The sequence below is a fragment of the Ovis aries genome, chromosome 1, assembly GCF_016772045.2.
Source record: "Ovis aries strain OAR_USU_Benz2616 breed Rambouillet chromosome 1, ARS-UI_Ramb_v3.0, whole genome shotgun sequence".
NCBI classification, from domain to species: Eukaryota; Metazoa; Chordata; class Mammalia; order Artiodactyla; family Bovidae; genus Ovis; species Ovis aries.
The window spans coordinates 91245662-91268698 of NC_056054.1; the positions used below are offsets into that span (position 1 = coordinate 91245662).

General features: G+C 41.8%; 2 protein-coding genes across 6 annotated transcripts in view; one reads left to right on the forward strand and one right to left on the reverse strand.

Annotated features, from left to right (window-relative positions):
• Positions 1-2379: 2379 nt before the first annotated feature.
• LOC114116973 (basic proline-rich protein-like) lies at positions 2380-7500 on the reverse strand. The gene is made up of 3 exons (XM_027975472.1): positions 7479-7500; positions 2892-3268; positions 2380-2832 (listed from the first exon to the last, which is right to left on the reverse strand). The coding sequence occupies exons 1-3, from the start codon at positions 7498-7500 to the stop codon at positions 2380-2382; spliced, it is 852 nt and encodes a 283-aa protein (XP_027831273.1).
• Positions 2548-23037, forward strand: part of HIPK1 (homeodomain interacting protein kinase 1) — a 56159-nt gene continuing 35669 nt past the window's right edge. For 4 of the 5 annotated variants that reach the window (XM_004002348.5, XM_015092182.3, XM_042252866.1 and 1 more), the window contains exons 1-2: positions 2548-2857; positions 12977-14054. In XM_004002348.5, the coding sequence (XP_004002397.1) occupies positions 12979-14054 (1076 nt within the window). In that variant the 5' untranslated portion in view covers positions 2548-2857; positions 12977-12978. Of the gene's footprint in view, positions 2858-4292; positions 4365-12976; positions 14055-23037 lie in introns of all 5 variants that reach the window. The other variant, XM_042252858.1, reaches the window with a different exon arrangement.

Genomic DNA, 23037 nt, shown 5'->3' on the forward strand with positions numbered 1-23037 from the left:
CAAAGGCTGCATAACCACTTGAGTACATCTTCACAAAAATGATCTCTGATCCAAAGAGGTTTAACAAGGGACTTAATTGTTGGTCCAGTTGCTAACACTCCACACTCCCAGTGCATGAGAGCTGGGTTTGATCCCTAATCAGTGAACTAGATCCAGCATGTCGCAACTAAAATATCCTGCATGCCCCAACTAAGGTCTAGTGCAGCCAAATAAATAAATAAAATAAATATTAACAACAACCACTTTTGCTTCATTGACTATGCCTAAGTCTTTGTGTGGATCACAATAATCTGTGGAAAATTCTTAAAGAGATGGGACTATCAGACCACCTTACCTGTCTTCTGAGAAGCCTGTATGCATGTCAAGAAGCAACAGTTAGAACCAGGTATGGAACTGACTGGTTTAAAATTAGGAAAGGAGTACAACAAGTATATTGTCACCCTGCTTATTTAACTTATATGTAGAGTAAGTACATCATTCGAAATGCTAGACTGGATGAATCCCAGGCTGGAATCAAGATTGCTGGGAGAAATATCAACAACCTCAAATAGACAGGTGATACAACTCTAATGGCAGAAAGTGAAGAGGAACTAAAGAGCCTCTTGATGAGGGTGAAAGAGGAGAGTGAAAAAGCTGGCTTGAAACTCAACATTCAAAAAACTAAGATCATGGCAACCAGTACCATCACTTCATGGCAAATAGAAGGGGAAAAAGTGGAAACAGTGACAGATTTTCTTTTCCTGAGCATCAAAATCACTACAGAAGATGACTGCAGCCATGAAATTAAAAGGCTTGCTCCTTGGAAGGAAAGCTATAACAAAACTAGACTGTATATTAAAAAAGCAGAGACATCACTTTGCTGACCAAGGACTGCACAAAGTTATGGTTTTACCAGTAGTCACGTAAGGATGTGAGAACTGGACCATAAAGAAGGCTAAGCACCGAAGAATTGATGCTTTGGAATTGTGGTGTTGGAGAAGACTCTTGAGAGCCCTCTGGACTGCAAGAAGATCAAACCAATTCTAAAGGAAATAAACCCTGAATATTCATGAGAAGGACTGATGCTAAAGCTGAAGCTCTAATACTTTGGCCACCTGATGCAAAGAGCCAACTCACTGGAAAACACTCTGATGCTGGGAAAGATTGAAGGCAAAAGGAGAGAGGCAGCAGAGGATAAGATGGTTAGATAGCATCACCAACTCAATGAACATGAATTTGAGCAAACTCTGGGAAATAGTGGAGGACAGAGGAGCCTGGGGTGCTGCAATCCCTAGGGTCACAAAGAGTCAGACATGACTTAGGGACTGAAAAATAACAACAAACAAAACCCAAAGAGGTAAAATGACTGGGACCTGAGGAATGTAACCTGATAGTATAATCTTGTTTTAGCTGTATCTGCCCTCTCCTTAGAGTGCCAGCATTCTAAGTCACTTGAGTCGTGTCCAGCTCTTTACCACCCTTGATAGCCCACAAAGCTCCTCTCTCCTCCAGTATTCTCCAGGCAAGTATAATGGAGTGGGTTGCCATGCCCTCCTCTAGGGGATCTTCCTGATGCAGGGATGGAACCCACATCTCTTATATCTCCTGCATTAACAAGTGGATTCTTTACCACTAGCGCCATCTGGGAAGCCCCCTTAAAGAGTATATGCAAGTAAATACCATAGGTCTGTACAATCACTTTCTAGGGCTCAGATCCTTGCTGCCTCCAGAACTTGTAGGAAGGAAAAAAATAAACTGTCTGCCTAAAAATGTCCCACACTTTAGGAATCAGAGCATTTTACACACCAAGAGGTATATCTGAAGACTTTCAGAATCTCTTGGCCAAGGGAGATGGCAACTGTCTTTCTTTTAGGATAACCTAGTTTTCAGGCAGTGTTTATTTTTTCCAGAACGTTGCATTCCTTTTCCTGAACACCCGGTTTTACTATCTCCTGGTAGAGGAGAGAAAATTATGGTAGTATGAGCTCACTGAAGCGCTTGAGGGGTAGGGTTCAGAGTACAGCTATTCTTTCTCACCTCCTGTTGCAAACCCAGCTTCCCTAGGAGGGAATGGAAGAGCCCCCTGAGGGGGCCGTAATGGGCGTGGAGGCTCACAGATCCCGTACACCTCTGCCAAGCAGCTAGAACGTCTCTAGATAGCGAGGAAACATTAAAGCCTAAACTTGGGTCATTCCTCCCCAGCTGTCTCCCCGCGCGCTGCTCAATCTCTGGAGGTGTCACACTAGGCGGTGGTGATGTCACACTAGCGGGGATGACATTTTAAACCTGGACCTCACACCGACACTAGGCACCTTTAAGTCACCTCGGTGTTGGCCGTGCGGAGGGGGCGGGGAGATGGCCCCAGCACTCGATCCACACTGGCTCCCCACGGAGGTCCACTCACTCCCACTTCCACTCCCACCCGTAATATGAGGTCGTCGTAATCCTCCCGCTCTCCCGGACTTCCGCCTCAGTAGGTGTCATGGCGCGGGACCCGGGACTAGTTCCCGTGAGGCGGGGCGGGCCGGATGAGGGCGGACGCTCGGCGCTCAGCTTGTCGGGTCTGGCGACAACCGCGGCTGCGGAGCTAGGGGCCCGGCGGTGGCCCCGGACAGCAGCGGGAGGCCGAGGAGGGAGCGCGCGGGTCTGAGGCGGCGGCGGCGGCGGAGAGGGGCCGGGCGGTGGAGCGGGCGGGAGGCTGAGAAGGCTCCCCTCGCGGGACGGGCGCGGGGACGGCTCCGGGGGGCGGGGGCCGGGGCCCGGGCCGGCTCGCGCAGGGGGTATGATGACCCGGCGGCGGGGCCCCGGATCTCGTCTCCTCCGCCGCCTCCTCACGGCAGCCCCAGCTCGCGGCTGAGAACCAGAAGACACACCGGCGGTGAGTCGAGGCGGGAGAGCGGGCGGGCAGGGGCCTCGGCGGGGAGCGATCTCCTATCGGGTCCCCGAGGCGGGGCCAGGCTGGCCGCGGGCTCTCCGGGGCGCCCGGCCTTGCGGGGGGCGCCTCCCTCGGCAGCCCCCACCCGGGACCCGGCGCCAAGCCCTGCGGCCCGGCCGCGGAGGGGATGGCGTTCCCAAGAAAGTGGGGAGGCTGTGGGCTTCTTTTCGGGGCAACTCCTCCTGCGTCCTGCCACTTCTCTCCTGGGCGTGTTGTCCTCAGATGACAGGGGGCCGCCTGGCGTCTCCTCACCCGGCCGGTTTTTCCTCGGGTGTCGTGGCCGGTTCCCACTGTATGGCTTGCGCGTGTGAATTTCACAGCTCTGCTTAGCGCCTTGGTTTGGGGCTATCTGTGCTGCTGGGGACAAGGAAGCGGTGTCTGAACGGACGGCGGCGGTGGGGTGGGTGTGGAAGCCCTCCTATCCTCTCCGCTTGTGTTCTTTAATCGTTAGCTTGGTAAATCGTGATGATGGTGGAGACTCCGTGGGACCGGCCAACCTAAATGTATATCTGTGTTAGGTAGATCTAGAAGTCTGGCTCAAAGGGAAACTTTTGCTGTTTGTCGCCACTTTGCCAAAGCTTTCGTTAAAAAAAAAAAAAAAAGTCTCGGGGGTGGGGTGGGAGGAAACCACCAAAACTCTTGGGTGAGCCTCCGCGCCCCAGTCCCCCACCCCCACCCCCGCCCCGGTGTTCACAGGTCTGTGGGAAAGAGGCCGTTTTTGTGCCTAGCAACCGAGACCTGGGACTCAGTCTCCAAGAGCACTGGTCTAACCTCCAGTTTGTTGTGGTGACAAACCGTGAGGTTTGGCCTGTGTTTACGCTGGGCGCGCTTTCTTTCCTGTTTAGGTGGGGGAAGGGAGGAGGGGCTAGAGAAGGGGGGAAAAAACAGCCCCAAGCTCGAGTGTGTCTTTTCTCCAATTAAACCATTGATTATGTTGCAGATTCTCTTTTTTGAGGCAGCTCTAGGTGCTTTTTTCCTTTGGGAATTTTCAGTCACTGTATCAAATTATTAATTTCAGCTATAGACTCTTCTGCCCAATCCTTCCTTTATCTTATTTGTTTCCTAGTAACTGATGAAAACAGCAGCATGGCTTCCTGCTCCTGATGAAATGGGGTTAAATTAAGTGGCTGATGCCCTCAGCAAAACCTACAATTTTGCTCTTGTTTGTGTAAAGCTATTTTTGATTCCTGGTCTGTAGTGTAGTTTTTTTTAAGATTATAGAGAATGCAAATCATTACCAGCTCTTTTTCATATGTAGGTCTAAAGCTTTCTGTAAAACATCTAAAAAATATACTAACAGGTCATTTTATATAGTTGTTGTTAATGCAGCTGGTGATTTTGGAGATACATGTAATAATCTCGGGGTTCTGTGTTGTAGAACTGGTATGATGGTGTGAAGAAGGATATCATTGACTTTAAGACACTGTTCCCTGGCTTGAAGAATATTTTGGTAAGGTACTTGTGGTTGCAACTGGAGGCAGTCAGGCTAGTAAAGCATTTTACCAGTAAAATGGTGAATGAGATCTTGTAAATATACTGACTCTGGTTAATAATAAGACTTTCGCTGGCGATATCTTTATTCTATCTGGACACTGTAGTTTTATGGATTGCAGAATAAGTTGATTGGTAACTTGAGATTGAAAACCAAACCAGAACTTTCTACTAACAGGGGGGAAAAAAAAAAAAAGATAATCTCAACATCCACAATTCTCTGGAAAATAGAATTCTTTTTTTCTGTGGTTTGGTTTTCATAAGCACAGCTTAGTCATTGGTTCTGTTGGTAGAAATCAGTGAGCCAAACCTGCCTTATGAACTTCTTACACTTGGAACTTGGGCAACTTGTTAGTTATATATTGTAACTGGTTCTTCTGTAATTTGAGGTAATTTTGCAAACATGAACTTCCTGATTGGCCCTTTTATTTTCATGACTGTATAAAGCAATCCATAATTTTTAAAGTTACAGTTATTAATTCCTCCCCAGTGTCTTCCCTTAAATGTAATGCCATTCTGAACAGAAGTCATCAAAATAATTTTTCTTTCAAGTACCACTTCAACAGTCATTGATTTGCTTTTTGGTTCCTTTTTTGTTTTTATTTTTTGTTTCCAATCTCCCAGCTCCCTAAATACCTTATGTATTTTTGTAAAGCATAATTTGACACTTAAAAAAATTTTTACATCCTGTTTTTATATTTTTCTTTTTTATGTGTCACACTAACTAAGCAACATTTTAAGTTCTTTGGAGACAGGGAAACTTGGGTGCATTTCTTTTGGCTTCTTTAAGGATGCCTGGGACAATGCTTTCCCACCATACTTAATGAAAAAGAATCAGAAAACCTGAATTTTTTGACAGCATTACTGTTAATTAGCTCTGGGTAAAACTTGTGTGGCTTTCTTGGGTCTACTTTTTCTCTAGGGCATTTTAGAAAGGGTCTTTTAAGCTCTATTTTAGCTGCAAGAATCCCTGTACTTTTTTTTTGCCAGTGTCTTCTCCAGTCAAATACTCTAAACAGCTTTTCATTTTTCCATATCCCCTGGAATACTTTCTCAAGTTAGCTCTTTCATCTGTAAGACCTTCATCTGCCTTCCATCTGTCAGACTGTTGTTACCTTACTTGAGTCCTATTTTCCTTAGGCCCTTTCTGGCTAAAGGTCCTCTCTTAGTGTTCGTGTTTCATATTGGTCTATGCTTTGTTAATTTGCCGTTTTTCTTATGATAGAAACTGAGGTATAGTTTTCTTTACTGTTAACTTTATAGATATTATAGACTGTCCTGTGCACATACTAGGATAGTACCATTTTACCAAACACCAGAAAAGCCTACTTTTCTTTTGTTCTGTTGCTTTAGGTTTGTCATTCCAAATAAATCTAAGAGAGCTATTGAAATTTAGGAAAAAAATTTCTTCCCTAGAAGGAAAGCACCTCAGCCAGTTTACCAAAATATTCCAAAATTGGTTTAAATGGCTGGAAATTACATAGAATTGTAGAGTTACTACTTTGTCAGCTAACACCACTATTCCACACCCTGTTTTTGCATACTGGTTGGGGAACTGGCTCCTTTCACATGGTTCCATATGAAGGAAGTGCTACAGGAAAGGGGGTGGGGAACTTTGATTCAAATAGTGTCCTCAGGGCTTCAAGGTTATTTTTTTCTTCTATATTACTATACTTAGAAAAGTATTCTCTTATAGACAAGAGGCTGTAATTTTTATCACGTGTATTTCTGTAATTTAGTGAGAATGACTTCTGAGATCCCTTTATATATGGAGAAATGACATGGTCTCTTTATAGTCATTCATTCTATCAAACATTTGACACATGCTGTATTCCATCCATTATGATTGATGCTGGTGATACAAAGGAAGATGATACTCTGCTATTGACAATTGCCCTCTTAGAACTTGCAGTTCAGAAGGGAAGTCAACTTTTTTTTTTAGACGTTAACTTTTAAATAAATAATTTCAAATAGTCATACTTAGAATAAAAATCCAGAGTGGCCCACAAGTCAGTATGTGTTCTGGCCCTTGTTTTCCTTTTTGGGTCCTTCTTCTGCTACTTTTTGATGGGCAGGGGACTCTGTTCTATATGATCATTCAGGTACCCGTGCTCTTTGCATCTTGCTGCTCTGCCCTCCCTCGAGTGTTGTCTCCTGGCAGAAACTGGGTCTTCGTGGGTTCCTCTTGGTGGAAAAGGAAGAGAATGCTAAAGGCTCATGTATCACTTTGTATTGGAGAGAGGGACTGGTAAATGGAGTCTGGCTTTGTGCATGGGATGGAGGAGAGACTAAACTATAATCCAGACCAACAGTCTTGTGCCACACTGAAAACATGAGCTTTAAGTAGAGGCTGAAAGGATAAATGGTAGTTAAAAGAAGGCTAACTAAAAGGGTAGAATGAAATTTAGAGAGACAATGTTATGTGTGAAGGAACTGAGGCAGGAGAAGTCAAGTTTAGACCCAGAGATATTTAGAACTACTGGAAAAGGAAGTGCTGCGGGAAAGTTGGTGAAATGAGGCTACAAAATAGTCAGGGTCCAGAGCTTACAAAGCCTGACAATCCAAATGAGAGATTTTGGACTTTATTCTAAAATTTTAAGTGGGAGATAGATATGCATGTGTAAAAACTTTGATTGTAAGGTGAAGAATGAATTGGAGAAGGGAGCTTAAAAAGAAGGCCAAAGACTACCATTTGGGGAGACAGGTTAGGCAGTTGAAGTAAGCAGTACAGGATTGTACAGTAGGGGTGGAGTGAGAGATATTTGGTGTTCCAATGGAAGAGTTTTCTTCCCAGTCTTACCTTTTTTTACAGAATGTGTATTCTTATTTACCCACTGAATACTCTTTCTATATCAGTGTACTGGAGAATATGTACATCTGTGTGCATGGCAGCTGAGGACAAGTTCTAGAGGAAGAAATCAGTATATAGTACTGATTTTATAGTTATTTAGTTAACCAATTGTTAAATTGTATCAAAAAGACAAAGGTGACACCAAGTAAAAGCATTGGGAATTTATTATTGGTGTCTCAGGGAGAAGAAGGAAGTTACTGAAGACTAAGGCAAAACACTGACCAGTGGTAACTTTGATTGTCATACCCAGCAGTTTCATTCATAATTATAATATCTGAATTCTTTATGGTAAGATTATCTACCTGTGGGCTTTCTGGTAGCTCAGTGGGTAAAGAATCTGCCAGCAATGCAGGAGACTGGGGTTCGATCCCTGGGTCGGGAAGACCCCTGGAGAAAGAAATGGCAACCCACTTGAGTATCCTTGCTTGGAGAATTCCATGGATAGAGGAGCCTGGCAGGCTATAGAAGATGGAGTCGCAAAGTCTGACACAACTGAGCAACTAACAGTTTCACTTTTTGCTTATCTACCTGTAGTGCCCATAGGATGGTAGTGGTTGTTGCTTAGTTGCTAAGTCATGTCCAGCACTTCTGCGACCCATGCATGGTCTGTAGCCCGCCAGGCTCCTCTGTCTGTGGGATTTTCCAGGCAAGAATACTGGAGTGGGTTGCCATTTCCTTCTCCAGGGGATCTTCCCCACCCAGGGAATGAACTTGTTTCTCCTGCACTGGCAGGCGATTCTGTACCACTGAGCTACCAGGGAATCCTGTCGCTAAGGTGGGGCACCCCGTTAATATTGTCAAATAGATGTGCTCATGGGAGGGAGTGGGGAAGCTCTTAACTTGACTGTTTTTGATAGCCTTGGATCCTGCTGTGCTGCTAAGTTGCTCAGTCGTGTCCGACTCTGTGTGACCCCATAGACGGCAGCCCACCAGGCTCCCCCGTCCCTGGGATTCTCCAGGCCAGAACACTGGAGTGTGGGTTACCATTTCCTTCTCCAGTGTGTGAAAGTGTAAAGTGAAAGTGAAGTCGCTCAGTCGTGTCCGACTCGTAGTGACCCCATGGACTGCAGCCTACCAGGCTTCTCCATGTATGGGATTTTCCAGGCAAGAGTACTGGACTGGGGTGCCATTGCCTTCTCCGGCCTTGGATCCTAGCAAGACTCAGTTCTCTTTTTAGTAATACATACACGTACCAGTAGCCTTTTGGCTACCGGTTCTGGTTTGGGATTAATTCAGTGGGCAAGTTTGTCATTATATTTAGATAGCTAAATCCTTGGAAAATCAGGTTTGAAATGCAAAGACTAGTTTACTGCTAGAGTCAAGAGGTGCAACATTTTCAGGAAGTTAGCTTTTAATTTATTGGGGGCAGTTCTCATGTGAATTGAAAATATGTGTAATATGCTCAACAGAGTGTGATACATAGTAAATATTTCACAGATGTTAATTCTGTTGCATAGTTTTGTTTGGGAAGTCTCAGCCTAGGAAGAAAAGTGTCTCCCCATTTGACAACGCAAATTTTGTGAGACATAGTATTTTGTGTCTAGGGATGGCTGTTTTTAGCTGAGTTTCAAATGGTAATGTAAGTTAAGACTGTAGATTTTTCTAGGCAGTTTTGATTTTTTTTTTTTCCCCCACATAGTGCTAGTTGAGGTCAGGATGAATGTCACCCACACTGTAAGAGTTCTGGTGGCAAACTGTTGACCACAGTATCACATACCCTTGCTGGGGGGTGGGGGGAGGGGGAAGGCCACTGAAATTGTGGGTTGTTATTTCCCTATGGGTGGACTTAAATTTGTCTTACTGGATAAGAATTATATTCATTTATATACTTAAACTTTCAGAACAGTTTCTTAGAACTTGTACTTTTTGCAATGCTCAGTGTGAATTTGAAGCCATCAGTATCTGTTATTTAGTTCATTGGGTGACAAGTTGTCATTACGTTGCTCTGGTAAATAGAATATTTTTACGAAGTGTCTAATTAGGAGCATACTTTAAACATTTGTTGTTATATTTCATGAATTCTTTTCAGTGTTATTACTTTAAACCTCCATATTCCTAACATAGCTACAAACTGCAAATTTTGTATTCAGATAGTTTTATGATACTCTTAGGTAGAAGCTTCCCTGGTGGCTCAGTTGGTAAAGCATCTGCCTGCAATGTGGGAGACCTGGGTTCAATCCCTGGTTGGGGGAAGATCCCCTGGAGAAGGAAATGGCAACCCACTCCAGTACCCTTGCCTGGAAAATCCCATGGACAGAGGAGCCTGATAGGGTACAGTCCATGGGGTTGCCAAGAGTCAGATACAACTGAGGGACTTCACTTTCACTTTTTCACTTTCAGGTATAAGAAGGTTGTGCTAAAAGATTTAGCAAATATATGATGGAAACCAATTTCAAAAATGTTTGATTTTATGATGTTATTTTTTCATATATTAATAGGTAAATTTTGTAAAGGCACTACTTGATTTCAGTTTTTGTTTTATTATAGTTTGGTATTATGTCAGTGATATAGGTGGAACAAGATGATTTGTGAATTTGTAACCTAGGAGTTAAACTGCAATAATGTTCTTTTAATTTACACTTTTTTTCTCTTCAAGGTGCTTATAAATTATGGAAACCCTGTTCAAAGTAAATCCAGACAGCATTTTAGAAATTGAAGGTTGAGGGTTCTTCGTTTCAGCTCTTTGGTCCAGTGCAGATGGTTTTTAGCTACATCCAGGCACAAAGAAAAACACACATTGCTTCTTTATGTTCTGTAACATCCCTTTGCCATGTTTCCTTCCTTTCTAGGTATGTGTGTTTATTCTCTTATGACTAATAAAGCTACAGTCTCTACTAGAGGGGAGACTTCCCCCATTATCGCAAGGACAGCACAGCTAAAAGAGGGATGTCAAAAAGCCAAAACAAGCATTTGAGTATCCTGGAGTTTAGCACAAGCAGTAGGGACTAGAAATGAGGTTGGCTGGCAGCGGTCAAATCACCCAGCAGATACTGAGTGTCTGTATATCGCCAGCGTGTGTGGCACGTTCTGGTGACGCAAGACAGATACGGTCCCAGCGCTCATGGAACTTTTACCGTACCTGGGAATATAACATTATAAATAAATAATTTAATGTTATAAGGTAGGAACAGCATGCTGTTGGGAATGCAGTGGTGACAGAGTTTGTGAGAGGAAGGAAACAGTTTTCCTAACAAATTCTCCCAGCATACTAGAGGGCCTCCCCAAAACTGCAAAAAGGGCAGCATGGCTGGAGTGGTGGAGGAATTGAAGTGAGGAGATTTTGTAAGACAGCTTCACTTAGAAGGTGGAGTGATGAGATTTGGTTATAAGATTAGACACGGGGATTAAGGGAAGGTAGTATAGTGTAGTGAAGTTGCTCAGTCGTGTCCGACTCTTTGCGACCCCATGGACTATAGCCGACCGGGCTCCTCCATGGGATTTTCCAGGCAAGAGTACTGGAGTGGGTTGCCATTTCCTTCTCCAGAGGATCTTCCCGACCCAGGGCTCAAACCCGGGTCTCCTGAAGTGTAGGCAGACGCTTTACCGTTTGAGCCACGAGGGAAGCCCAAGGGAAGGTAGTAAGGGAGGGGAATGAGTCAGGATAATAATATTAAATGAGTTCTAGACACTAAGCCTGTCCTCTGTATTAAATCATTTAATTCTCAGAAGAGCCCCAAAATATAGGTATTGCTGTCACCATTTTGTAGATTAAGAAACAGAGACTCATTGCCACCTAGATTTTCTGCTTGAGATATTGGATGTGTGGTAGTGTCTCTCAGTTGAGGTGAACAACTGGGTTTGGGAGTCTTAAAAAGTTGAATTTGGGGCATGTTGAATTGAGATGTCTCTAAGGGATCCAGACTGAAGTGTGAAATAAGGATTTGGAGCTGCAGAGAGGAGTTTGGGTTAGAGAAAATTTACAAATAGAGAAACAGATGAATACTGTTGGAAAGTAGTAAAAAGAGGGAAACAAGAGGAGGAGGATAGTATGAGCCCTGAGGCATCTGAGGGTTATATAGTTGGGAAGGGAGAAGATAAATATGAAATGGCTTGTGTGCTCAGTCAACTCTCTGGACATTTGTGCTCAGTTGTGTCTGACTCTTTGCAGCCTTACGGACTGCAGTCTGCCAGGCTCTTCTGTCCATGGAATTTTCCAGGCAAGAGTACTAGAATGGGTTGCCATGCCCTCCTCCAGGGGATCTTCCTGACCCAGGGGTGGAACCCACATCTCACGTCTCCAGCATTAGCAGGCAGAGTCTTTACCACAGTGCCAAGTTTGGACTTTAGTCTAAAGTCCATATTGGTCCAAATTTGTAATTAGTCTTTGGGCTTATTGAGCTCGAGGTGTCTGTATATCAGTGGGCAATTCTTGTTACCTTTCCCCATATTTTTCTAAGGATGATTTCCCCAAGGTTCTTCAGAAGATCCTCTCTAGGTTTCACCTCATCCTGATTCCTTTCTTCTGGTCAGTTAATCAGTGGTCCTTTTACAGTGCAGTGGACAGAGTATTGTCTGCCATGTTCTGGACACTACTTTTTCTGTGAACATAGTTTAAGATTGAATTCACTTTTGAGGAGAGAGGAACATTATTACATAGAATTTCTCCTGCTAACGAAGGTGTGTTTTTCATATATGCTCCTGCTTAACCTTGTAACCTTGTGTTTTGTGCTAGCCAGATTTCAGACCTAAGTAGGAAGTCTGTATTTGTGTTAAATGTCATCAGCTAGGTTTACTTTATGGTTTCTGTTCTTGGTGATCCTTTTGGACCTGTTACTTAGCAATGTTGAGTATCCTGCCCAAATTTGATTCATCTATGAATTGTATAGTTATAATATTATATACAATCTATGTCTAAATTTAAATAATTGATTAAAAAGCTAATTAGGACAGGAATGAAGACAGTGCTGCTCCTGCTGCTGCTGCTGCTGCTAAGTCGATTCATTCATGTCCAGCTCTGTGCGACCCCATAGACAGCAGCCTACCAGGCTCCCCTGTCCCTGGGATTCTCTAGGCAAGAACACTGGAGTGGGTTGCCATTTCCTTCTCCAATGCAGGAAAGTGAAAAGTGAAAGTGAAGTCGCTCAGTCGTGTCTGACTCTTAGCGGCCCCATGGACTGCAGCCCACCAAGCTCCTCCGTCCATGGAATTTTCCAGGCAAGAGTACTGGAGTGGGGTGCTATTGCCTTCTCCAATGAAGACAGAGCTGTGGAATAAACTCTGAGGCCAAAGAACTTGGGTTTGAATTCTAGTCCTGCCACTTGGCTCTCTTATTTGGGGCAAGTTATTTTAACAACTCTCTGCCTTAGTTTCCTCATCTCTAGAGTGGAAGTAAGGATAGTATCTTTTTAAAAAGGTTGTGGTGAGAATTAAGTTAATGTGTTTGAAGTGCTTAGACTGCCTCTTGGTGCATAGTAGATGACCAGTCATCTAAGGCATTATTATTGATGTTGTTTTTATTTTATAAACCATCATAGATGTTCATACACTTTAACAATCTGTCCTATTATTGCTGAGTCTCAAAGAGTGATTCAGGATGTGTAATTAGACCAAAAAGTTTATCCTTCTTTAATGGGCAACAAGTTTTGGAAAATGTATAAAATAAAACGTCAGCCAGATACACGTTTACTTGTGGGTTTTTTGAACTGAAAATTTCCTACTGTACTAAGTGAGGAGTTGTATAAAATTAAGGGCTTAATTCCTCTTCCTCTTTCTCAATGTAGGTATGGCATCACAGCTGCAGGTGTTTTCCCCCCCATCAGTGTCGTCGAGTGCCTTCTGCAGTGCGAAGAAGCTGAAAATAGAGCCCTCTGGCTGGGATGTTTCTGGACAGAGCAGCAACGACAAATATTATACCCACAGCAAAACCCTCCCAGCCACACAAGGGCAAGCCAACTCCTCTCACCAGGTAGCAAATTTCAACATCCCTGCTTACGACCAGGGCCTCCTCCTCCCAGCTCCTGCAGTGGAGCATATTGTTGTAACAGCTGCTGATAGCTCGGCCAGTGCTGCTACGTCAACCTTCCAAAGCAGCCAGACCCTGACTCACAGAAGCAACGTTTCTTTGCTTGAGCCATATCAAAAATGTGGATTGAAAAGAAAAAGTGAGGAAGTTGACAGCAACGGTAGCGTGCAAATCATAGAAGAACATCCCCCTCTCATGCTGCAAAACAGGACTGTGGTGGGTGCTGCTGCCACGACCACCACTGTCACCACAAAGAGTAGCAGTTCCAGCGGAGAAGGGGATTACCAGCTGGTCCAGCATGAGATCCTTTGCTCTATGACAAACAGCTATGAAGTCTTGGAGTTCCTAGGCCGGGGAACATTTGGACAGGTGGCTAAGTGCTGGAAGCGGAGCACCAAGGAAATTGTGGCTATTAAAATCTTGAAGAACCACCCCTCCTATGCCAGACAGGGACAGATTGAAGTGAGCATTCTTTCTCGCCTAAGCAGTGAAAATGCTGATGAGTATAATTTTGTCCGTTCTTATGAGTGCTTTCAGCATAAGAATCATACCTGCCTTGTGTTCGAGATGCTGGAACAGAACTTATATGATTTTCTAAAGCAGAACAAGTTTAGTCCACTGCCACTCAAGTACATCAGGCCAATCTTGCAGCAGGTGGCCACTGCCCTGATGAAGCTCAAGAGCCTTGGTCTAATTCATGCTGACCTTAAGCCTGAAAACATAATGCTGGTTGATCCAGTGCGCCAGCCCTACCGAGTGAAGGTCATTGACTTTGGTTCTGCTAGTCACGTTTCCAAAGCTGTGTGCTCAACCTACTTACAGTCACGTTACTACAGGCAAGTGGCAAATGCTAAAAAACGTGTCTCAAACTAGAGATCTGTCTTTATATTTAGCATGTACTACAAAGGGCTACATATAACAATGAATTATTTACAGATTTCAGCACAGAATAGGGTAATATATTTCAGTTTATTCCCTGTATGTGGCATTCCTGTATGTAACGTTATTTTATTTCTGAAATTTTAACTCTAGAAAAATTAATTCAGTCTGATTCTGAAATTTGTTCCTAGTTGAATTATTCTAGCATCTGATTCCTTCTTGCTACCTTTATACATAATCTTCCCATTTTAAAGTATCTTTAAATATATAAGATATTTACTTGTGATGAATTTGGGCATATGCTGCTATTTTTTCTAGGTTCCAGTCTTGGCAGGTGAGATGCCTTGGAGTAATTCCAGGTTTTAACTGTAGCATCATTTTATTATTTTACGTTTTCTCTCTTGCGTAATAGAATTGGATTAGATGATTGCTAAGATCTTTTCTTGTTTTAATATTCTCCATAGGTCTTTGAACTTACTTGCATATGAACTCATTTGGTTATCCTAAAATGGCCTTGACCCAAGCACCTTATACTTCAGTGATTTATATTTCCATATTGATACTTCTAATAAAGCTACCTTTTCAATACATAGTAATTATTGGAACAGAACTTAAATGCTAAAATATAGAATTTTGTCTATACTATAGTCAAGGCGCATTACTGGAAGAAAGGAGAAAATCTTTATATGAACTTTTATTTCTCAGTACCTCATCTATCTGTCTAGTTATTAATTTTAGGGAATCTGATATTTATTTTGATGGTCATGTGTTAAACACAGATTGTACACACACCCAATCAGGAAGTGAAACAGTAATAAAGATCCCAAAAATAAATTTTGTCAAGTTTTATGTTTGGCTAATACATTTTGAGGGAATAGAAATTCTGAACTAAGAATTTTATATTACAAGGGAAAAAAATACAAGGATATTTTAACCTGTGCAGGAATTCAGAAAATATGCCACCTATCTATTTTTTGTTTTCTAATTGTGGTGCTTAGCTTTTTAACACGTGCCATTCAGCGTCATGCAGTGCCTTCACAATGCCCTGTAGCCTTCCCCGCTGTCCGCTTCTGAATTTTGTTTTCTGGCTCTGCTGGATCTTCAGCGGCAGGCGGGCTCTTCACTGTTGCTCGGGCTTTTCTCTGGTTGCGGTGTGCGGGTTCGTTAGCTGTGGCACCTGGGCTTAGTTGCCCCAGGTGCAAGTGATCTGCACTGCACTCTGACGATAACGAATCCGCCTGCAGTGCAGGAGGCCTGGCTTTGATCCTTAGGTTGGGAAGATCCTCTGGAGAAGGGAATGGCAACCCACTCCAGTATTCTTGCCTGGAGAATCGCATGGACAGAGGAGCCTGACAGGCTACAGTCAGTGGGGTCACAAAGAGTCAGACGTGACTGAGCAACTAAGCTCGCGCTCGCACACACACAGGCACACACACGGAATCTTAGGTCCCCCACCAGGGATGGAACCTATGTCCCCTGCATTGGCAGGCAGATTCTTAACCGCTGGACAATCAGGGAAATCCTTCCAAATTTTTTTTATCATTCAAAACAGAATCTCTGTCACCATTAGGCAGTAACTACTCTATTCTCCTACACCAGCCACCCCAGTTACCTCTGTTTGATTTTATGTCTCTGTGAATTTGTCTGTTCTAGATATTGCAGATAAGTGGAATCATAAAGTATTTGTCCTTTGGGTCTGACTGACTTCACTTAGCATAATGTCTTCGAGGTTAATCTCTGAAATTCTGTGGCAGGTATTAGAATTTCATTCCTTTTCAGGACTGAATATTTCATTGCATGTCTATACCACATTTTATTTATCTTTCCGCTGTTGATGAACACTTGGATTGTTTCTACATTTTTGGCTATTGTGAATAATGGTGTAATGAACATTGACGTTCAAGTGTTTGAGTCCCAGTTTTTGCATTTTGGGGGGTATAAAACTAGAATTAGAGTTGCTGGTTCAGATGGTAATGACTTAACCTGCTGAGGAGCCACCAAACTTTTCCTCAGCCACTGCATGATTTTTTATTCCCACCAGCCGTGCAGGGAGATTCCAATTTTTCCACATACCAACAGTTGTTATTTTCTTTCTCTCTACCTCTTTTGTTTTTGGATAATAGCCATCCTTATGTATGTGAAATGATATCTCATAGTTTTTGATTTGCATTTCCCTAATAATTAATGATGATGAACATCATTTCATGTGCTTTGGGGCCATCTTCTTTGGACAAGTTCTTTGTCCATTTTTGAATTGGATTGTCTTTTTTTGTTGTTGTTGAGTTGTAAAAGTTCTTTATATACTCTAGGTATTAATGCCTGGTCAGATACATGATTTGCAGACATTTTCTCCCATTCAGTGGGGTTTCTTTTCCACCCTTTTGATAGTGTCATTTGCACAAAAGTTTTAAATTTTGATGAATTTTGTCTTTTTGTTGCTGTTGCTTTGTACTTTTGGTATCATATCCAAGAAATGATTGCCAAGTCAATGTCATGAAGCTTTTCCCCTGTGTTTTCTTTGAATAGCGTTAGCTCTTAGGGTTTTGATCCATTTTGGGTTAATTTTTGTATGCTATGAAGTATGGGTCCAGTTTTATTCTTCTTCATGTTGATTATTCAGTTTTTCCAGCACCATTTGCTAAAAAGACTATCCTTTCTCCATTGAATGGTCTTGACACTCTTGTCAGAATCCTTTGCCCATAAGTATGAGGGTTTGTTTCTGGGCTGTCTGTTCTTTTCCATTGTTCTAAATGTCTGTCCTTATGCCAGTACCATGCTTTTTTGACTGCTTGTAGCTTTGTTTTGAAATCAGAAAGTGTGAGACCTCTGGTTTTATTTTCTTTCAAGGTTGTTTTGGCTATTTGGAGTCTGCTGAAATTCTGTATGAATTTTAGGATGGATTTTTCTGTTTCTGAAAAAAACTCCTTGGTGTTTGATAGGGATCACACTGAATCTGCAAATCATCTTGTATAGTACCAATATCTCAACAACATTGTCTTCCAGTCCACCCTTGTCTATTTTTATCTTTTCTTTTTATAGTTTTATAAAGCTGTATCGCAGTAATACTTGATGGTGGGCCTAAGGCAAGGGGAGTAGCAGCTCAGGCATTCCTTTTTTATCATTAATTTTATCCACAGTGGTTCTCTTCATGTTGCATTGTTGCTTTATTAGAGTCCATTAAATCCTTACCCTCTTGTCTTTTCAGAAAAATTCTCTGTAATCCTTTTGACTAGTGGAGCATTCTGGCTCCAGAGCCAGCCTTCCCCTGGCCTCCCTTTTAGTTTACATTGCTTCATCTCGCTGATAACATGCCAGAATACTATCAGTTGACATAAGTTTTTGCCACTGTGCTGTTTCTGTTGGCCATAGGTGTGGCTGGATGAAAATACTTTATTTCCTAACCCACTGTAAGTGTAAATGTAGATTAATTCCAAGAAAAGTTGCTGTCTTTGGGGCTTGGGTTTTAGACACAAAGGTTTGCCATACTTACAGCTCAATGCTTTTCCATTTTGAACAGGCCAGCTGGCCTTTATTTAGAGCTGAGATCACTTTATTATGTATGGAAGGACAAGGTCTAGATAAGGAAAGCATATTTTCAGTTTCAGTTCAGTTCAGCTCAGTCGTGTCTGACTCTTTGTGACCCCATGGACTGCAGCACTACAGGCCTCCCTGTCCATCACCACCTGCCGGAGTTTACTCAAATTCATGCCCATTGAGTCGGTGATGCCATCCAGCCATTTCATCCTCTGTTGTCCCCTTCTCCTCCCACCTTCAATCTTTCCCAGCATCAGGGTCTTTTCAAATGAGTCAGCTCTTTGCATCAGGTGGCCAAAGTATTGGAGTTTCAGCTTCAACATCAGTCCTTACAATGATGAATATTCAGGACTGATTTCCCTTAGGATGGACTGGTTGGATCTCCTTGCAGTCCAAGGGACTCTCAAGAGTCTTCTCCAACACCACAGTTCAAAAGCATCAATTCTTTGGCGCTCAGCTTTCTATAAGTCCAATTCTCACATCCATACATGACCAAAGGAAAAACCATAGTCTTGACTAGATGGACATTTATTGGCAAAGTAATGTCTCTGCTTTTTAATATGCTGTCTAGGTTGGTCATAACTTTCCTTCCAAGGAGTCAGGGTCTTTTAATTTCATGGCTGCAGTCACCATTTGCAGTGATTTTGGAGCTCCCCAAAATAAAGTCTGTCATTGTTTCCACTGTTTCTCCATCTATTTCCCATGAAGTGATGGGATCGGATGCCATGATCTTAGTTTCCTGAATATTGAGCTTTAAGCCAACTTTTTCACTCTTCTCTTTTACTTTCATCAAGAGACTTTTTAGTTCCTCTTCACTTTCAGCTGTAAGGGTGGTGTCATCTGCATATCTGAGGTTATTGCTATTTCTCCCAGCAGTCTTGATTCCAGCGTGTGCTTCTTCCAGCCCAGCGTTTCTCATGATGTACTCTGCATAGCAGTTAAATAAGCAAGCTGACAATATACAGCCTTGATGTACTCCTTTTCCTATTTGGAACCAGTCTGTTGTTCCATGTCCAGTTCTAACTGTTGCTCCCTGACCTGCATACAGGTTTCTCAAGAGGCAGGTCAGGTGGTCTGGGATTCCCATCTCTTTCAGAATTTCCCACAGTTTATTGCGATCCACACAGTCAAAGGCTTTGGCATAGTCAAATAGATGTTTTTCTGGAACTCTCTTGCATTTTCAATGATCCAGCAGATGTTGGCAATTTGATCTCTGGTTCCTCTGCCTTTTCTAAAACCAACTTGAACCTCTGGAAGTTCACGGTTCACATATTGCTGAAGCCTGACTTGGAGAATTTTGAGCATTACTTTACTGCTGTGTGAGATGCGTGCAATTGTGTGGTAGTTTGAGCATTCTTTGGCATTGCCTTTCTTTGGGATTGGATTGGAAACTGACCTTTTCCAGTCCCATGGCCACTGCTGAGTTTTCTAAATTTGCTCTCATATTGAGTGCAGCACATTCACAATCATCTTTTAGAATTTGAAATAGCTCAGCTGGAATTCCATCACCTCCACTAGCTTTATTCGTAGTGATGCTTTCTAAGGCCCACTTGACTTCACATTCCAGGATGTCTGGCTCTAGGTGAGTGATCATACTATAGTGATTATCTTGATCGTGAAGATCTTTTCTGTACAGTTCTCTTGTGTATTCTTGCCACCTCTTCTTAATATCTTCTGCTTCTGTTAGGTCCAGACCATTTCTGTCCTTTATTGAGCCCATCTTTGCATGAAATGTTCCCTTGGTATCTCTAAATTCTAGAAGAGATCTCTAGTCTTTCCCATTTTATTGTTTTCCTCTATTTCTTTGCATTGATCACTGAGGAAGGCTTTCTTATCTCTCCTTGCTATTCTTTGGAACTCTGCATTCAAATGGGTATATCTTTCTTTTTCTCCTTTGCTTTTTGCTTCTCTTCTTTTCACAGCTATTTGTAAGGCCTCCTCAGACAGCCATTTTGCTTTTTCGTATTTCTTTTTCTTGGGGATGGGTTGTACCCTGTCTCCTGGTCAATGTCACGAACCTCCATCTATAGTTCATCAGTCACTCTGTCTATCAGATATAGTCCCTTAAATCTATTTCTCACTTCCAGTGTATAATCGTTAGTTTATCCTAGACAAAAAGCAATGCAATTTCGTTTGACACTGAAACCACAGTTACACCTAAGCTACAGATGCAGGAAGTTAGACTTTATATAACATCTATTTGGTTTGATGCCTCTGCGATGGGTGGGATGAAACAAGAGTGTTCCTGAAAATGAGCAGAGAATGATTTGTGTTCTTAAGTTATCCCAACTTCAGCTTGCTCTGGGTTCCAGTGAAACAGAGCTTTATGATTTAGGTGGAATTTTTCAATTTACAGGAGTTGGGAAATCTTGTTTAGTATTTGTTCTTTAAGGACGGAATGTATCTTCAAAGAAGAGAGTCACTATGTCCAAAGTACAGTTAATGCCATTTTTCTACTCAAGGCTGCTAGTTTGTTTTCCTTTTTCCTGTGTGTAATCTTTTTTACTGCCTAGTTGTTAGAATGTCAGAGCTGATAAGAACCTAGAAGAGTGAGTAGCTTATTATATAGATGAGGTAGAACCAGAATTTCAGTGTCTAGTTTATATTGAGGGATTGAGAAATAATAGAGGCCAAGGGGAGAGATGTTATCGTAATTAGAATATTACAGAGAATTTTGATCTGAATTCAAAGTTTAAACCATTCTGTCTTTAGAGGTAAACCTGCTGTAAATGATTTTCAAAAAAAAAAAGTATATAGCTTCAGTCTTTTTGCTTCCTAGAGTTTACATAAGTCTAACATGTTGAGGCTGTAATGGTAGTGAAAAGTCCTCAGTAGATTGAGCAGCCTTATTTTATTTTTACTGCTTTCGTATTTTTGCTTTTGATTCTTACCATTTTGTATAGTAGAAGTGGCAGAGTTAACTGTTTTGAGTGAGCTTTAGCTCAAAATCCTTAGCTGCTTTTGTTACTTAGAAGCAGAGCAAGACCAAATGGAAAAACTGATTCCAGCCAATCTTCAGGGGTTTTTGTTTTATGGAGTTTGGGGGATGGGATTAGCATTTTTCTTAATTTCCCTGAAATTTTAAGCCTTTGAAGCCTAACAGTTATCACATGTTCTGGCTATCTTTCAAAAAAAGTAAGTTATTGGGTGGCCTGGCCCCTCCCTGTGACCTACCTTTCAGATTTTGAAATGTCTTCCTGGTATAGTGGGAATGGCAAAATCAATCTGCTGCTCTTCAGTTGATGTTTAGGAATGTTCTAAGCCCAGTTTTTATTTTGGCACAAAGCCATTTGCATTCTCCCTGCCAGCTATTTTTGGCACTGTCATGAACTTAGAAATTAATGAGTCTGCTCAGTGAAAGTAAAAATTTTGTTCTTTTTTAATTTTAGAAAGGCTTTTATGTTTCAGGGTACTCTTACCCTCTAGTTTATTAATGCTCTCAAATATGACACATGGTTGTATTTAATTGAACTCTGAAATTCCATCAGTAATGTGGGGCTCTAGCCTCCTGCAACAGGAATGTCACTTTTGAAAGTTGTTTTCTTTGGCTAAAAAAGACACAGGGCACATCAAATGGAACAAAACCTGATGGTATTAGTGGTTCTGCCCTTTCTGGTCACATAGTGTAAGTCCCAGCAGGCCGGGAGCTTATGCTGTTGGAGTCCTCTAATTTACCCTGTTTTCTAGGGGCTGTTTAGAAAATTACTCTAGGAAAGTAATATTCTTATTAAAAGAAATGTCTTTATACCCTCCTCACTCAATATTTGTCCCCCTCCCCCTTCTTCCACATACACACAGAGCAACAATAAACACATACTGCTTGAAAGTAAAAATTTGGGACACTTGCAAGGAGACAGCTATGAGATGGGTCCTAATGGAGAGATCTGCTTTTCCATTTAGCTCCTGTTAAATGAAGAATCTGGATCTGGAGTGTCCTTACGGATTCAAATTCTGGTACTTAATAGAAGGAAAGGAAATTATTTGGAGATAATAAAGTGTTTTAAGAGCTCAGTTCTTGGACCCAGACTGCCTGGTGGCCAGCCTTGAGCTCCTTAACCTGTCCGTGTCCAGTTTCTTTATCTTTAAAATAGAAATGATACTTTTAATGTAGAGGCAAAGTGCCATTGATTATGAGATGAAATATTATTTATGTTACTAATAAGAAAGTAAAAACATTACTATTAAACTAAAATATACTGTCATTTGCAAGTGTCTCAATTTTAGAGATGTTAAAATGTGAAAAATGTGCATCATGTAATTGAGGGCTCAACAGTGATAATACTTTGATAAGATTGTTGTAAATAGGATTAAGTAAACCCCATATTTATAAAGAACCTACAACAGTGCATGGTACACACTTGGCCCTACATATGTGTCGTTTATTAATATTATCCCCCTCTTGAATCCATTTATCTATTTGTCACAGTTTGGAAAACACCATGTATACCACAATGCCAAATAGATGTATATAGATGGGTATGTATTTGTTGTTATTGCTCAGTCGCTAAGTCATGTCTGACTCTGTGACCCCGAGGACTGTAGCATGCCAGGCTTCCCTGTCCTTCACTATCTCTCGGAGTTTTCTCAAATTCATGTCCATTGAGTTGGTGATGATATCTAACCTCTCATCCTTTGCCTCCGTCTTTTCCCTTTTGCCTTCAATATTTCCCGGCATCAGGGTCTTTTTCAGTGAGTTGGCTTTTCATGTCAGGGTATGTATTTAACTTTTGTTTACTTAGAGAGAGTAATAGTACAATTTACTCAACTTCAGAGCTAGACTACTAGAATTCAAATTCTAGGTCTGCCGTTAATTAATTATATGATTTGGGGTAGATTTCTTAATCTATTTGTGTCTGTTTCCTTCTCTGTAAGTGGGACTTTGCCTTGGATGTATTCACACACATATATATATATATGTGTGTGTGTGTAAAGCTCTAAGTTTATGATATTACTGTAGTCTTCTCTTTAAGGTTCCCTAGGGTTGGGTTTCTCACTAGAGTGTTAATCAAAATGAATATTTCTGAAAGCACACAGAGGGTTCAGTCTTTTAAAAATGGTGATGTAATAATAATAGTCATTATTTTATCTAACAGTTTCATAGTGCTTACTGTGTGCTAGACACTGATCAAGAGCTTTAGTATTTGAGCAACAACATCTTCAGCATTATCATCTTCTTGTTTACTTATTTATTTAAACCTTACCACAGCCCTATGTAGTAGGTACTCATCTCCATTTTATGAATGAGGAACATGACATACAGAGAAACTAATTGCCTACAGCTTTCAAGTAATGGAACTAGGGTATGAACCACCATTATTTCTACAGAAGGCATATCTGTCACAAAGAGTATTTATTGGTCAGGCCACTTAATTGATTTTTCTGTAATTGAAAAGGTGCTAAGGATAA